The sequence below is a fragment of the Microcaecilia unicolor genome, chromosome 1 (assembly GCF_901765095.1).
Source record: "Microcaecilia unicolor chromosome 1, aMicUni1.1, whole genome shotgun sequence".
Classification (NCBI taxonomy): Eukaryota; Metazoa; Chordata; class Amphibia; order Gymnophiona; family Siphonopidae; genus Microcaecilia; species Microcaecilia unicolor.
This window is the reverse complement of record NC_044031.1, coordinates 405,994,169-406,012,329: the sequence shown is the minus strand read 5'-3', so window position 1 is coordinate 406,012,329 and position 18,161 is coordinate 405,994,169. Positions and strand designations below refer to the sequence as shown.

The following is an 18,161-nucleotide window of genomic DNA, read 5'->3' as shown; positions in this document are numbered from 1 at the left end:
TCAATGTATTATTAACAGTGACGCCTAAATCTCTCTCCTGGTCTGTGACTCCTAATGTGGAACCTTGTATGACGTAGCTATAATTCAAATTCCTCTTTCCCACATGCATCACTTTGCACTTGCTCACATTAAATGTCATCAGCCATTTAGATGCCCAGTCTCGTAAGGTCCTCTTGTAATTTTTCACAATCCTCTTGTGCTTTAACAACTTTGAATAACTTTGTGTCTTCAGCAAATTTTATTACCCCACTAGTTATTCCCATCTCTAGATCATTTATAAATATGGTAAAAAGCAGCGGTTCTAGCACAGAACTACTACTACTATTTAGCATTTCTATAGCGCTACAAGGCGTACGCAGCACTGCACAAACATAGAAGAAAGACAGCCCCTGCTCAAAGAGCTTACAATCTAATAGACAAAAATAAAGTAAGCAAATCAAATCATTTAATGTGTACAGGAAGGAGGAGAGGTGGGTAGGTGGAGGCGAGTGGTTACAAGTGGTTACGAGTCAAAAGCAATGTCAAAGAGGTGGGCTTTCAGTCTAGATTTAAAGGTGGCCAAGGATGGGGCTCAGGAAGTTTATTCCAGGCGTAGGGTGCAGCGAGACAGAAGGCGCGAAGTCTGGAGTTGGCAGTAGTGGAGAAGGGAACAGATAAGAAGGATTTATCCATGGAGCGGAGTGCACGGGAAGGGGTGTAGGGAAGGACGAGTGTGGAGAGTTACTGGGGAGCACCAGAATGAGTACATTTATAGGTTAGTAGAAGAAGTTTGAACAGGATAGGGAAATGGATAGGGAGCCAGTGAAGCGACTTGAGGAGAGGGGTAGTATGAGTAAAGCGACCCTGGCGGAAGACGAGACGGGCAGCAGAGTTTTGAACCGGTTGGAGAGATGACAAGGGTGTGGATGAGGGTTTTGGTAGAATGCTCGGAAAGAAAGGGGTGGATTTTACGGATGTTGTAAAGAAAGAAACGACAGGTCTTGGCGATCTGCTGGATATGAGCAGAGAAGGAGAGAGAAGAGTCAAAGATGACCCCAAGGTTTCGAGCTGAGGAGACAGGGAGAATGAGAGAGCATCAACAGAAATAGAAAACGGGGGGAGTGGGGAGGTGGGTTTGTGGGGAGCCCACTATCTACCCTTCTCCATTTGCGAATACTGACCATTTAACTCTACTCTCTGTTTTCTATCTTTTAACCATTTTTTAATCCACAATAGGACACTACCTCCTATCCCATTACTCTCTAGTGTCCTCTGGAGTCTTTCATGAGGTACTTTGTCAAATGCCTTTTGAAAATCCAGATACACAATATCGACTTGCTCACCTTTATCCACATGTTGGTTCATCCCTTCAAAGAAATGTAGTAGATTGGTGAGGCAAGATTTCCCTTCACTAAATCCATGTTGGCTTTGTCGCATTAATCCATGCTTTTGAATATGCTGTGTAATTTTGTTCTTTATAATAGTCTGTACTATTTTGCCCGTCACAGATATCAGGCTCACCGGTCTATAATTTCCCGGATCTCCTCTGGAATCTTTTTAAAAAATTGGCGTTACATTGGCCACCCTCCAATCTTCTGTACCATGCTTGATTTTAAAGATAAATTACATATTACTAACAATAGTTCTACAAGTTCATTTTTCAATTCAGTCATGTGAGCTCAACTGCAAGTTGGCTGGTCAATCTAGTGAAAGAATGAGGAGAGCTAACAGTGTGGTTGTATCAGCAGAGGAGGAATCAGAGTTCATAAGCAGGTCATTTTGATTTGTGTGTCTTAATGTGCAAGACTCATCATTTTTGTACTGTGTGCATCTATGGATCAGTAAGGGCATTGAGAAGAGGGAAGCAGTTCAGAGAAGGGCTACTAAAGTAATACAGGACTGGCAGTGCAAGCCCAAAATGTACTCATTGAGGTAAAGAAGGGAAAGGGGGAAAGTTCTAGAACAAGGTGTCGTGATATGAGACTCCAATGACAAGACAACCAGCTATGCTTTTGCTTTGAGTTTGCATGAGTGTATTTCTACTGAATTAGGCCTTGTGCACTGATATTTCCTTTTTATTGATTTAATTTTAATAAAAAAAATCACTATTTTGAATATAGTAGCTTTCTTCAGTAGCTCCACTGCTTTCATCATTCTCTAGACAAATGAACAAATGCCATTATCATAAAAGTTGCTACTATCAAAGGAAAAATTTTATTCCCTGTTTCAGGCAATCACAAGAAGCTCAGAATCTATCTTATGCTAAGTTTCTCCAACAAAGGAGTATAACTGAAGCAGTCTGTCCGTTTCATGTCCTCCACACACCATACTTCAGTATCTATATCTTCTCTGTCACCTTGGACTGCAGATATCTATGTTCCCTCCCCCACCCCCAACAGACTTCTGGCTTCACAGTGCTGAGTAGTTTCTAGATTTATAGAAGGGCTTCTTCATGTCAAGCAACCTCCTGTACCATCGGACTTCACTATTGTCCTTACATTTTGTATGAAAATGTCGTTGAGTCATGGAATCCACATCTCTTAAGCATCTCATCTAGAAGGTGCTCTTTCTAGTAGCAGTTGTTTTCGCTAGATGAAGTAGTGAACTCCAATGAACCATAAACTTAGTTCCCCCCCCCCCCCAAAGATATTTTAAATTAATTTTTGCAATAGTAAATTCAACAGGTAGGTAAGATACATAAAGATCTATAACTAAACAGGTATATATGAAAAATACAATAACAGTTGCAATGCAAATCAGTGGCTGTACAGCTAGATAAAATAAGATGATAATAAGTAGATAATGCCATACTGGGATAGACTGAAGGTCTGTCTAGCCCAGCATCCTGTTTCCAGCAGTGGCCAATCTGGGTTACAAGTACCTGGCAAGATCCCAAAACAGTTAATGGTTTAAACAGTTAATGGTTTAATGGTGATGTTTGCAAAAATAGTCAAAGGGTGACCATAGTTTCTTAAACAGGTGGAGATGTTGAGCTTTCAAGGCAGCAGGTTCTTCGTAATTACTGATGGAACAATGATGATTCCACCATTCATGAACACTGAGAAAATAGTGTTTCCCATGTTTTTACCATATATTTATTTTTTATTTTTGTTACATTTGTACCCCGCGCTTTCCCACTTATGGCAGGCTGAATGCGGCTTACATGGGGCAATGGAGGGTTAAGTGACTTTCCCAGAGTCACAAGGAGCTGCCTGTGCCTGAAGTGGGAATCGAATTCAGTTCCTCAGTTCTCCAGGACCAAAGTCCACCACCCTAACCACTAGGCCACTCCTCCACACTGTACAAGTATCCATATGAGAAGTTCCTCCACACTCTGGACTGTAAGAGACCCTCACTTACTGTCTATAACAGTGTTTTTCAATTATTTTTTCTGCTACTCTGCCCATCAACCCAGGTTCAGGACAGAAAGGAGAAAGTGAATTGGGGGAAGAGCCGCGTGCTTGAATGACGAGGCTGAGGCTTTTCTCAGTAGACAAAAGAGAATGCATTTGGAAATACAACCTTGAGGATACCCCCCAATGTTTGAAGGTGGGCTAGTGAGGATGGATGTCATTGACACACACTGGTCAGCAGTGTCGTTACCCTGCATGGGAAGGTATTTGGTAGCTCTCCTTCAGCTCATTAGAATCCAAAGTTGCCCCAGCTTAAAAATTAATGAAGACCACTGATCTATAATGAACTGAATACATCAACCCCCAACAGACTCTTCATTCCAGTGGCTACCAACCTTAGCTAATAGGTTAGCATCCTGTTTCTATTTCTACTAGCTGTTAAGCCCGTTAAAATGGGCGAGATTTGTGTTTTGCAAAATGTAATAATTCTCACCTCCATCCATCCATGTGCAGCAACCATCCTCTCTCCCCTGCCCTCCCCCCATGTCCAGCAGCCCTCCTCCCTCCTCCTCCCCCCATGTCCAGCAGCCCTCCCCTGGCCTCACCCCGTCCACCGATCCTCCCCCCCATATCCAGCAACCCTCCTCTTTCTCTTGGCCTCCCCCAACCACCAGCCCTGCCCTCCTCCCGATCCATGTCCAGCAACCCTGCTCTCTCCCCTGTCCTCCCCCCATGTCCAGTAGCCGTCCTGTATCCCCTGGCCTCCCCCCCCTTGTCCAGCAACCATCCTTTCTCCCCTGCCCTCCCCCCCCATGTCCAGCAGCCCTCCTCACTCCCCTGGCCTCACCCCGTCCACCGATCCTCCCCCTCCCATATCCAGCAACCCTCCTCTTTCCCTTGGCCTCACCCCCCCCCCCCCCGTCCACCAACCCTGCCCTTCCCCCATGTCCAGCTACCCTCCTCGCCGCCGCTCCCTCCCCCCTCCGTGCTGGGCCCCTTGCACTGACCTGACAGCGCCTCTCACCTCTGTGTGAAAGCGCTGCAGGCAGCAGCAGATTGCTCTGCTGCTGCCTGCAGCGCTTCCACACGGAAGTGAGAGGCGCTGTCAGGTCAGTGCAGGGGGCCCGATATGGAGGGGTGCGGCAGCGGGGGGAGGGTGGAGGTTGGTGCGCGGGATGTTTGTTTCCAGGCGTCAGCATCCGACAGTCCAACTTCGTTTACCTCTCTGTTCCGCCCTCTGACGTCATCATGTCTTGACGCGAGGGCAGGACAGAGAGGGAAGTCTCTACTGCGCATTTGCAGGTGAGTCGGTCACTTGCCATTTATATGTTTGATTATAAACAGACTAGTGTTTCTCTAGCTAATAAAGTTGAACATGATCAAATTGGTGCCGCTACAGCCATCATAGCTGTCAAAGTCTTCTTCACTGGACGGCATATTCAAAGCAGCTATTTGGCCCTTGCTTTGTGCTTGAGCTCCTCACTTACTGCTTGGACCAGTCTTCAGTTAGGGATGGGGCATTTGGTCATGCTGTACTATCCAAGAGTCTTCAACTTCAACTACTCTTGTAGTATTATCTGTGAGCAGGCTTTTCATATGCAATAGTCAAATTACCTAAAATACTAAGCAGGCTCTGAGGTTGGGAGTCAACTACTTGTGAGCCTGCAAAAAAACATTTCTCACCTGTAAGGTATTTTTCATAAGCAGTAGCATTGATCAGGCATACAATCTCTTGCATTCTTTGAGCTATAGAACTAACTAATGGACTGAGGAGATCTATGCATGTGGGAAGGTCCACACATGGTCAGAAATTTATACTAAGTTCTGAGCTCTGAGAGAACTGTGCCATCCAGGTTACATCAGATGAGGTCACCCACTCGTGTGTCTGATCAATCCAGTAACCTCTAGAAAACAACTTACAAGTAAGAAACATTGCTATATACAATTGTATGGCTGAATATGTGCATGTAAATCTCAATCCAAATACCCAGCTCCTATAAAGTTCAAATATTTCTTAAACAATACAGGTTTTTTTAGTAGCACTATTGGATCTGTCAGATGCGCATAACTGCACTTCTATGGCTCAGTTTATCAAGCCAAACAGTTTAGAATGGGCATGTATTCGTCATTGACCCAATTTTCTTTCTTTTTTTATATATAAATATTGCTTTTTAAACACCTTACTTTTTTTTATCAAAATTCATGTCTTTCAAAAATAACCAAACCACTTAGCTTAAAAAGCTTCTTCTTTAGTTCTCAATATATTATAGCAAAGGAGACTTCTCATGCCAACATGAATTCATGTTTCGCTGAACACTGTGTCAAGGACTGTCTTCACTATAAATCAGCTTCTTCATTTCCCGCAAAGATATGAGTATGGGTATTTGGACTGAGATTTATATGTGCCGCCCCCTCCTTTGAAGAAAGTTTTTGATACTGCTGATATTGTGAATATATGCATAAGCATGACAGCCTTATACATGGCAATGTATATATAGTTTGGGTGCAGTGGGAACAAAGTTATAGTTTCAAATATGTGAATGCATGCATAGAATACATGGATACATTTGCATCTTTGGTGGAAGTGCAAATTTTTCTGAGAGAATTTGTATACTACTGGGGGTCATTAGAGTCTGTTTATAAAACTGACATAGGTGCTTATAAAAAGGTGCCTTTTTAAACTTTTCACTTAGGTGTCATGTTATAAAATTAGGCCCCTTAGGAAGGGAGAGGTTCTGGATATAAACTAATGGCTAGATTCTATATATGATGCTGAAAAATCAGGGCTGAAAAAAAATAAGCATTAAGCGCCATTCTATAAACAGCACTGAGTTGGGTGCTGTTTGTAGAATAGCGCCAGGAGCCACGCTTAACTTTTAGGTGTGAGGATTTACACCAGCTGAAACTTTATTTCCTTTTCTCCCACATCCTGTCTCCTGGGTCCCCATCTCACCCTCCCTCCCTCTGTAGGTTCAGCATTTCTTCCCCTCTCCCTTTACTACTACTACTACTCCTCAAATCATTTCTACAGCGCTACCAGTCGTACGCAGCGCTTCACAGTTGAACATGAAGAAAAGACAGTCCCTGCTGTAAAGAGCTTACAATCTAAATCAGGACAGACAGACAGGACAGATAAGGGTAGGACAGACAGATAGGACACATAGGGAAAAGGGGACTATTGAAGAGTAGGACACATAGGGAAAAGGGGACTATTGAAGAGAGATAATCCTTGAGATACTTTCAACTTACTTTATTAGTGCCGGCCAACAGTGACTCATATAGGCACAGGAAGTTGCATCAGAGGAGGATGGGACACAGCAGAGGGAAGGAAGGAAGAGAGGGATGCCAGATTGCAAGTGGCTGGGATGTGCTGCTTCTGCATGGGCCCAGGCATAGGTGCTGACTCCGTGGGTGCTCGAGCACCCCCAATATTTTGACTCACCAAAAGTCGGAAGTTCCCTTCGCATCCAGCCAGACCTGCCCGGTGGCTGCCCTCTTCTCCCTCAACAGTCCTCCGCCCACGCCTTCCTGCGTGCCGCCCACTGAATTTAAAACTCATCTTACCTCAGGGTCCCTGTGGCAGCGCGCTTCAGCCTTCCCTTCTCTCTCACCTCTGGTCTCACCCTTGCGGAAACAGGAAATGTAGGGCAGAACCAGAGCAGAGAGAGAAGGGAAGGCTGACGTGCCGAGCCTGCTCGCCTTTCACTGCTGCCGCCGGGACCCCGAGGTAAGATGAGTTTTAAATTCTGGGCAGCACGTAAGAAAGCGAGGGCGGAGGACTGTTGTGGGAGAAGAGGTCAGACTGGCACTCTGAGGAGAAGGGGGGCTAACTCGGAGGAGAGGGAGGGAGGGGGCCTGGAACTCGGAGGAGAGGGAGGAAGGGGTCCTGGAACTTGGAGGAGAGGGAGGGTGGAGGCCTGGAACTTGGAGGAGAGGGGGCCTGGAACTCTGAGGAGAGGGAGGGAGGGGGCCTGGAACTCTGAGGGGAGGGAGGGGCATGAGAGGGAGGGAGGGGCCTGGAACTCAGAGGAGAGGGAGGGAGGGGCCTGAGAGGGAGGGAGGGGCTTGGAACTCGGAGGAGAGGGGGGGCTGAAAAGGGGCAGGTGGTGTTTCGGGCGAGTTACTGGACATAGAGGGGAGGGGAGGAAGGAGAAATCGTTGGACATGGAAGAGAGGGCAGGGGAGAGATGAGACTTTGTTGGACATGGATGGGAGGGAGGGGAGGGCAGAGGAGAGAGAGAAGAATTTGCTGGACATGGATGAGGGGAGTGTAGGGGAGAGAGGAGAATTGCTGGGTATGAATGGAGGCGAGGGCAGGGGAGAGAGGAGAATTGCTGGATATGAATAGAGGAGGGTTCAGAGTGGGGAGGGGGGAATGTACCACCTGTAAAAAAAAAAAATTTCAGCACCCCCAATCATTTTGAAAAGTTGGCTCCTATGGGCCAGGCCCACCTGTGTCTATGCCCCTGAACCAGTCATAAATTTTGGCGTTCTGATGCTGGGTTTACACTAGTATTCTATAGGGATGCTTGCACACCCAACTGTCCATGTAGAATAGATTCACTGCCCACATTATTAGAGCACCTAAATGGAGATGCCCTATTAGAGAATTATTATGCCCTTATTCTCAGTATAAGCGAGGCAGACTGTGTTGACTTTTAAGAGTGTTATTTTACTCCCTCTGGAGTTCCAGTCTTCCTACTAAAGCACCCCAGCCCCCAGCTGCACTGATAGCAGGAGTCGCACTTAAGAACTCTTCTTGCACTGCCAATGTTTTAAGCCTGTATTTGTTGGCCGGACCCCAGCTTGTGTTCTGATGTTCTGGTAAGGGGCCACAATTTTTTAAAAATGGTGCTACTGAGGCAGGAGAAAACCACTGCAGTGAAGGTGACAAAGCCACAGGATAATCCGTCAGTAAAAATGATCTTTATTCACAGTCGCATATATGCACAGTCATGGATCCAATTTCACAGTTTATCTGGGGCTCTGAAATTGAATCCATGACTGCATATATGCGATTGTGAATGAAGATCATTTTTACTGCCATCTTGGATCATCCTGTGGCTTTGTCACCTCTACTCCTGTGGGTTTTTTTGCCTTGTTTTTGTGGAAGTGTGTGTTTTCTTCTTCTTTGTGGGCCACTGAGGCAGGAGCCACCGGGGTTCACTCCTTTCTTCCCTCCAGACCACCAGGCACTTGTGTAGGTAAGTGTGGATGGAGTTGGGGGCAAGGAGTCCATGCCCAATAGGGGTGAAGTTTCAGCAGTATATTTGCTTGTGGGGGGGTGGGGGTGAGGTCTAGCTCCTTTAACATTAGTCTACCAGGGTTTACTTGTGGCTAGAGGGCTTAAAAAGAGCTTTGTATATGTATACTGTAGGATGTACTGTGCTGCCTCCACGAAATCTTTTGCAGGATCTGCATTTGATATTGGCACTTTTTCTTGGAACTGAGAGCAATTTCACTTAATCTTGAGGTTCTTGGCACAGCAAGAAAGCCTGCAAAACCATTTTTCACTTGAAAGGGTCCAGTAGCCTGTGGTATTAAGATCTTGTTTGATAATGCCAGTGTTTTGGACATGCAACTGGGATAAAAGGGGTTTTTCCCTTTGCTGCTTTCTGTTTTACGGGAACTCATTCTAAAAGTTTTGCTGTCTAGTTAACTATTGTTTTGGCTTACAGCTCTTGATGCATGTAACTATAAATAAACCTGCAACAGTTTTTATGTTAATTGAGAGTAGGGTTACCATATTTGCAGTGACAAAAAAAGAGGACACAAAAAATAAAATGTTGGCTTGCCCCAGCCCACCCCTGGCCCTGCCCCAGCTGCATAGTCACCGTGATCCCCCAAGAAAGCCACATTCTACAAGCAGTGAAAATACTGGTAAAAGTAAGAGAAATTCATTTTCTTCCATAGTCTAAATACAAAATTAGAAAAGATGTATATATTTTTTTGTTACATTTGTACCCCGCGCTTTCCCACTCATGGCAGGCTCAATGCGGCTGCCTGTGCAGTGAATCGAACTCAGTTCCTCAGTTCCCCAGGACCAAAGTTCACCACCCTAATCATTAGGCCATTCATGAGCAGCATGTCCCTCTCTCCTCTCCATCCCCTTCTAGCCACATGCTGCATTTCCTCCTTTTCCCTTCCCTCTCCTTCCTTCCATGTACAGCATGTCCCCCCTCTCTTCTCCCTTCCCTCCCATCCATGAGCAGCTACCTCCTTCTATCCCTCCCCTGTGGCCTTTTCTGGGCAGGAAAGAACCCCACTCTTTCCTGCCCACTTCCGCTGACCTCCTCTCTGCTGCTGCTTTTTGAAAATGGCTGCTGAGACTTTAAGCGGTGGCCTCACAAGATTTCTGTGACGTCTTGTGAGGCCTCCACTTGAAGTCTTGGCAGCCATTTTCAAGAAGCGATGGTAGCAGGGAGCTCAGCATCAGCTGACAGAAAAGAGTGGAGTTCTTTCCTGCCCCAAAAAGGCCACTAGACCACTAGGGTGCGCTACAGTAGGCTGGGGGGGGGGGGGGGGGGGGGAAAGGGGAGAAGGCAAACCCGCCCACCAGCTAGATAGCTAGCCCACCAGCCCAGAAACTCGGACAAACAGACTGGCTGGAAAAAAATGCCCGGACCTCTGAAAAGGAGGACATGTCCAGGAATATCCGGACGTATGGTAACCCTAATTGAGAGCTTTTCAGTGATTAGCTTTGAGGTTGCAGCAATGCTTTCTAGCAGCCATTTGCAGTTGTCAGTGGTTCCTGGAAGCTTCAATTTACTTTGTATTTTTTATATTCTCTGGAACAGGTGTTTGCCTTTGATTACTGTTTTTGGTCCATGGATGAATCAAACGCTGCTAAATATGCAGGTGAGTCCCTGATTTCCTTTCCGTTTGCAGTGACCAAAAGGATTCAGAAAAGTTGGTTGTACATTCTCAATTTTTTAATGGCTTGGCATTTATAGTCTTAAAACACCAAGAGAAGGGAGTTTATTGTTTCAGATTTTCTTTTTAGCCTACTTTATGAAGGAGGGAAACTTGTCTGATCGCTCTTTGTGTGTTTGCTCTCCAATTAAAAATATTTCTGGTCAATATTTAACAGCACTTAAGTGCTTAGTGTCTACCATTAAACATAAAAATGCCCCATCCATGCATTTTCTGCAGCATTATTAATATAAGGCTTCTGAAAATTCGTACCTAGCAATACCTAGATAGTGCTGGACTGGAACATACTTATTCTTCTCCACTCTATGAATCACCGGCAATATGCAGCCACTATCTGTATTGCTAAGTGGTTTAATTTAGGCCAGCAAAAAGGTCGTCTTAAATTAAACAACTTGGCTATAAGGAAAACAGCTGAATATTGCCACTGTAGATGTAACATAGTAGATGATGGCAGATAAAGACCTGCATGGTCCATTCAATCTGCCCAACAAGATACTAGTATATGATAAATAGACTGAGCAGTCATGCTGCTGAATTATTTAAATGCAATGGCTGGTGTTTAAAACAGTGCTGACTATATTACTCTGTTGCTTATTTGGCATCCTGTCTTTATTCACAGGGCATGTTTAGGGTGGGGGGTGGGGGTCATGAGGATTATGGCAGGGTTTTTTTTTCCATCCACATGTTTCTACAAATTCATGCACATGCTTGTCATCTTTTAATAAGCTTTGTGCTTTGGCATTTGTTGTCCACCTGAATCGCACAAAATTGTTATGAAATATCAGTCCGATCTGCTGCTCGTTGCTGGAAACACCAGCATGGAAGAAACTGCCTTTTCCAGCCTTTAAAGGTCTATGCAGTCATTTCCTTCCAGCCTGCTCTGTCTAATGCTGTTTCGCTGATTCTGTACAAGATATCAAAAATTCTATATAGGGGGGAAGTGTGCTTTGTGCAGTTATGCAGAATTCCTTCAGGAATAAAACCCATCATTGTCAGTCCATTTCAGAGTGCAGTACAGCGATCAAGCTGTAAAACTGACAGCATAGACTACTGTGTCCAAAGCCACCTTTTCAATGAATGGTCAAACTTTGTGCCATTGATGGAGATGATAAAGCAGCTTTTATAAATTACCTGAATTTAAGGATCATTAATGCCGAGTCCAACAGAATCCCAAAGCTTCTTAGTTTTAAAGGGAACTAGGTTTCTATAAAAGATACAGAGAACAGGGACTTAACAATTTGAATTCTGAACCATAAATTCTCTGTTTTACTTAGGCCCAGTCACTGTTTGTTGGATTTAGCCCACTCTTGAATGGCAGAAAGGCAGGCAGATGGTGTTCACATAATTTTTGGTAGGTCTGGCTCCAGAGGCATAATTATGGAGTTCTGAGTCAGAAGCTGGAATCAGCTAGGCTGGTGGTCTTAAATATGTATTGAGCAGTTCAAGTGGTATTATGAATCTCTGTGGGACGCCACAAATCAAAACCAAGGATGAAGAGGAGATTACATTTATCCTTTGGTACAGTGTACTACTTAGTAGTATGAGAGACCCATAGCCCCACCAGCCAGGATTCAGCTTTTGTGTTCTTACTAGTCTGCTCCTTTTATAATACAGACTGCTGTTAGTATACCCAACATGTCCTTCATATTCTGTACTGATTGGTGAAGGAAATGCACATGGTTAACCAGTAAGAACTAAGGATAAGTAGTGAACTGCTAAAGCATTAATATTTTATAGTACCCATGTGTAAGAGCCACACCTACTCAGTGGTTCACAGATGCACTTGTGCAGGATTTTGGGGAGGGGGAGGGAGAGGGTAGTGGGCAGGTATTACAATTTATACATTTCATCTAGGCAGCTTCTAGTCTAGGCCAGTCATTAAAAAATAGGAGTTCAAAATGGAGGGCAGACCCCAGGTAGCTTCAGTAAGGGCTTGTAATGCCATAGTTCAGCTAATATGAAAATATTTTTTTTAATAGTTGTATTCTTGTATTAATATTAATTGTCTTGTAATACTTCTTCTTCTTAATTTATGTAAGCCGCATTGAACCTGAGCTTTCTTGGGAAAATGCGGGGTAGAAATGTCATAATAATAGTAATAGTAGGGTCCTGTCCTGCTTGAGCTGAAGGAAACTGCTGCTGTGTTCTCCCCAGAAGAAAAAAATGATTCTCTAACTATTGTAGTTTGCCTCTCTTGTGGTTCTCTTGCTTCTTTGTGCAATCAAGGTTGATCATTTCTTCATTCGTAACGACCAAGCTTTTTGGCTTTGTATGTCTCCTCTTCCAGGCTTATGCTATAGTAAATTGGATCTGTTTGAATTTATTGGTATGATATTCTTTATGTAAACCAAAATGAGACTTGGAACTTGTTGGGTGCGTTTTAGCACTTCTAATACGTATTTCTGGTGTCTTGGTTTCTGTGAGTGGAAGTTATGAGGACATAGCTTTTGGCCATCCCAACATTTTTCCCAAGGCAGAGAAGGAAGAATAGTCTTTTGGTTACAAAACCAGGCCTCTTATGTATATGCCTGTATAGTAGGATTGATGTGTAACATGGCCCCATCAAAATTTCCAGAATTTGGGATCAAGGTTGAGTGATTGGTGAGTGTCCAAATTGATCCCAGTGCTGACCTGGTTCAAACGTTTGGGTGGAAAGTTACTGTTTAATTTGTGGCCTTGTAAGCGTTAGGGAAGTCCACATCCACTCTAACAAGTATAGGATAACAGTACTATTCACTGAATCAAGGAAAAATGGTCATGTTGCCAATTGTTTTGGATTCTGCCATTTTATGTCCATAAATTGAGAATGTATTAACACAATCTGTTGATAATCCAGTGTGCATGTGCATTTTACTGTGTCTCATTGAAATGTATTGGAGTAAGAAGTACTTTCAGCAAAAGTGAAAAAGGTTATAGACTTCATTTTTTTTTAACAGACTGAAGGATTATTGAAAATGCTGCAGATTTTGTGCAGTTATGATGGTTTCACAAATGCAAATTATCTTGCTCATTTTGTTCTTTTGAGTACAAAATATCAAGATACCTTTGGTCAGGATTAAAGTATTCCCTTTATCAGCCTGCACATTTAGAGGGATTTAGTTTGAAATGAATGCATTTTGTGTTGCCCAAGTTCTCTTTTTCCAGTAATGCCCTTTTCCTTATGTACTATAAGGAGACTATTTCATTTTCTTTTATTACCTACTAGTAAAAAAGGCCCGTTTGTGACACAAATGAAACGGGCGCTAGCAAGGTTTTCCTCGGAGTGTGCATGTTTGAGAGAGAGAGAGAGAGAGAGTGTGTGTGTCAGAGAGACAATGAGAGACAGAGACAGTGTGTGTTTGTGTGGGAGACAGAGTGTCTGTGTGTGTGAGACTGTGTGTGTGTGATAGACAGAGAGTGTGTCAGAGAGTGTATGTGAGAGACAGTGAGTGAGCGTGTGCCCCCACCCCCACCTCTCTGGTCTCAAACCCCCCTCGCCACCCATTGGTAACACTGTCCGGCCCCTGCTGCTTCTCCTGTTGAGCAGCAGCGGCCGCTACAAAAAGAAAAAAAGCATTGATTGTTTTAAAACCTGAAACACAGCACCGTAGACAGCCATCAGGCATTGGCTGTTGGCTCTGCAGCCGCTCCTCCTCTCTCCTCTCATGTCGCTACGCTCCTCCGAGGTCTTACTCCAGGGGCAGTGACGTGGAAGCGAGAGGAGGAGCGGCTTCAGAGCCAACAGCCAATGCCAATTGGGTTTTTTTGAGGAGGGCTTTTAGCGATGGAGGTGAGAGGTTATAAGAAATCAAATCTCTTACTGATCTTTCAGTTTTGGTTCAGTGTAAGTAGAGAGGGGTAGGATGGAGAATGGAGGGGAGGGATGCTGCAGGATGGGGAAGGGGAGATTATAATATTGTAAAAAATCGAAAGGCCTCCATTGATTTGGTTGTTCATTTTCTTGTTTTATTCTCAATAAAAATTGGTAAACATAAAATTTAAATCAGTGGTATTTGTTTAAGGTTGCCTTTTCTCCTCAATCCTTTTAATCACCTTAAACGCCCAATTTGTAAACTCTTTCGCGGTAACAATACTGTGTTATCTTTACACAGTCTTTGTCTTCTATTTGCACCTTCTCTCTTTCTATTGTATTTTAGTGTAATTTACGTAATTATGGTATTGATTAAATGGTTTGTCTTATATATTGGTTGTTTTATTTAAATAACATATTTGTAACGTAGGCCCTATTTTCCTCCTCATGTCCACTTTAATTTCTGTTGCTACTATAATTTTGTTTTATTTTAGTTTCAGTATTTTTATTGAAGAATATTTGAAATGAAATAACAAACATAGAAACAATTAAGAAACAAATTGTGAAACTAATAGAGGAATAAATGCATGAGCAATGAGAATTCAGTAATATTGTTGACAGTTTAGCATATAAAATGCTTTAATCTCAATTTGACCAGATATCACGGTGTTGGTGGATAGAAAGAAATCCAAAGACTTACACTTCTTGAGACTACGAGTAGAGTAAGAGAAGTTGTTTTCTAGTATTTGCTCATATTTTCTATAGAGAAGAACCCAGTTCCACCACATGTAAACAGGTAGATGATCATTGTTTTCAGTGGTTAGTTAACTTCAGGGTGATGGAAATTAAAAAATCAAACATAGATTTATCATTATCTGATAAGTATTGGTCCAATAATATGGATTTCCATCCATATAATATGTTTAGGGATAGCTGTTATTTAAAATTCAGGATGTGAAGAATTTTATCCTATACCTCAAATCAAAAGATTTTCAGCTTGTTCATATCAAATAGTAGATGGATTAGGGTACCAGTACATTTTTGGCAGGACCAACATAATCCACTGTTCATGGATTTTCTCAGGTTCCAAAGAGATCATTGCTATAAAAAGAATAATGATTGAGTGGTGGAAGCAGACATTGATGCTCTGGGACCTTGTAACTGGGAAAAGTATATTAAATTTTAACTCTGAACCGCTGCCTTTAGAGCCATGAGCAGTTGGTTCCTTTGAATCCTGCTATTGAAAAGGAACAACTTGTTTCATCAAAATGCATTTTTCTTATGGATGGAGTCAGTATAACTGATTCCCATCAGGCCGCAAGGTGTAGAAGGGTTTATAGATCTTTAATACCAAATTCAAATATTTGTACATTGTTGCATCATTCTGTAAAGCCCTGTGAATGAATAACAAGATCTAAATTTGGTTTTGTGAAAATCCAGCAGCGAGTGTAAATCAGGTGGCACAGTACAGGTATATTGTGACTTAGAAGTATCAGTTAATAGCCTGGCAACAGAGTTTTACACCATTTGTATTGCTTTGATGCAACATTGCAAAAGACCAACAAGTAACAAGGTTAAGCGGTCCAGTTTAGTTCAAAATGTGGAGTAGTGTTCTAACGTCATCAAGTAATATAGGCTTGAGCTGTTTCAGTAAACACAACCTGAAAAGGCTGAGCAAACCTATGTGTGGCTTCAGTAAAAGACTGTGTTGTGCCACGTGGGGTTGGGGTCCCCATGGCACCAACTTCTAGTTCCCTTCTACCCTGCTCACTTCTCCTTCCTGTACCACCTCCTGCCTTTATCCGTATGCATAGGTTTGTGTGCACAATTGCAAACAAACCTTTATTGTACAGATGGATGAGCAAATGGGCCCTCTCTGTAGACAGTTCCATGTGTGCTTTCCTCTGGAGGGTTTCTAAAGTTCAATTAATGACGCAGAAAACTGTTAAGTCACACTTCAGCAGGTACCAGCAAATAGTAAGGTTAAAATATTCCAGGGTTAAATGTATTGGCAGAATGTCTCAGGTTTGTGCATACAGTAGAAAATGTTTGGAATAAATAGTTCAGCTAAGAAAATATATCCAAAGGACTTCATTGTAAGTCTCTTAACAATCATTCAGAATCTCTTCAAAATGTTTTCCCCCTTCCTTCCTTCCTTCCTTCCTTCCTTCCTTCCTAACACTAACATAGCAAATGGATTTCTTATTTATCAGTTGGTAAATACCATAAACAATAATCAAGATTTCCATTTCTACCCCAGCAAACTCTCTTTGCAGTTTTAAATAAAATCCCCTCCCCCTTCTCGGTCTATGTATGTGTCCACATATCTTTAATTCAATAATACCATGTCCTCTAGTCTGCAGAGGGTATCCATACTCAGTGGAAGGTGTTTACTCAACTTTTGAAGCTATTGTTTTGTTCATCTGACATATTGTAACCAGGCGCCCCTCTTGTGCAGCCAAGGATAGAACAATCTCCTCCAGCCATAGGTTCCCGGTACAATGAAGAAATAGATGTCCACCAGTAACTTCAATCTTAAGGACTTTTATTCCATGCAGGTTTCTAGTACACAGTTCCAACAGCAGCATAGCACATACCAGGATTCAATACAGGCTTACAGGCTCCAGTCTGGGCTCTTTATCCAGTGCACAATAAACAGTAATTCAATTCCCAAGACAAACAGTTCTTTCAGTTCATCATCACAGTTCAGTCACCAAGCAGCATTTTCTACCTTCTATCCTCTTTACCTTCAGGAGAGTTCAATATTTTAGGGACGCCTTCTACCCAAGGGTTTTCCACTGCATCAGCTTCACAGTAAATTCAATACTTTTGGGACTTCCTCCCACCCAAGGAATTTCAGCCTGCTTCAGTACTTTAGGGACCTCCCTGCCCAAGGGTTTTCAGCCTGCAAATACTTTAGGGACCTCCCTGCCCAAGGGTTTTCAGCCTGCAACTGCTTCTCTCTCCTGAACTGAACTGAACTCAACTGCTGGGACTCCTTCCCACCTGCCTAATCAATCCCTGGCTTCAACTACCACAACTAATCATTCTCCTTCCATTAGCTTCCTCACACCCAAACCAGCTGAGTTAAGCATTAGACTAATGAGACCAATGATGAGCTCCTGCACACAGGGTTTCTTAACCTCTTTCCGCCTAGTGGCAGCCACCCTACACAACCTGCCAGCTTACACCCATGTCTTCCCTGATTGCAGCTAGGAGTCCAGTCCGGGTTCCTCATCTCACCCTCTGGCTCCTTGCCTGCAATGCCTTCTGGGACTTGTATTTCAGACTGAAACTGCCTTAACCCAACTATCCTGGAGGTGACTTTATCACAATATGCACCACCGAAAGCTGTGAAAACAACGCACGACCACCTTAACTTCCAGAAATCACTAAAAACCAACCTGTTCGAAAAGGCATACCCTACTGACCCAACTTAAGTGTCTGAACCCTGCAACACAACGAAACCAAAGCTCGTAAAGAACACTATATAACTCTTCTTCTCTATGATTCCCTAATGTATCTGTAACACATGAATCTCATTCGACCATAACATCACTTTGTATTTGTTTCATCACCGGAGGTGGCTAACGCCTCACGGTACTATGTAAGCCACATTGAGCCTGCAAATAGGTGGGAAAATGTGGGGTACAAATGTAACAAACAAACAAATAAATAAATAAATAAATATGTACTCTTGAGCACCGAACCACGTTGTCCCTACTGTGTACTAAGCTTACCCTAATACTCCTCAACATCATCGGACTACATACTAATTAAGAATAGCTAGAATTCTTGCACTAGTTTCAGACCTGTTGCTTCTTTCATTAAAATAATCCGAATACTCCTGAGCCCTGGGCACTGCCACCACATAAGAAAGAAACCCCAATGTGGTCACATGACCTTCAGCAAACAGGCTGTTACTATTGATCATCTTATTCAGTTTTAATGGAGCAAAGTAGGACTGGTATGGGGTCTTGTACCTATTTTCCATGAAGACAGCTGAACTTGATAGTCTGGCCGTGACCCTGAATACCCTATGCCCAATGTGTTCCTTCTATTTGACTGCTCTTTCCTTCTCCTGCTTTTGTAGATGAGGCAGCTCT

General features: G+C 43.2%; 1 protein-coding gene across 1 annotated transcript in view; it reads left to right on the top strand.

Moving 5' to 3' along the window:
• The window catches only part of KIF13A (kinesin family member 13A), an 818,528-nt gene that overhangs the window by 533,477 nt on the left and 266,890 nt on the right, over nt 1–18,161 (top strand). Inside the window, 1 exon segment of the mRNA XM_030211397.1 lies at nt 10,130–10,190. Within this exon segment, the coding sequence (XP_030067257.1) occupies nt 10,130–10,190 (61 nt within the window).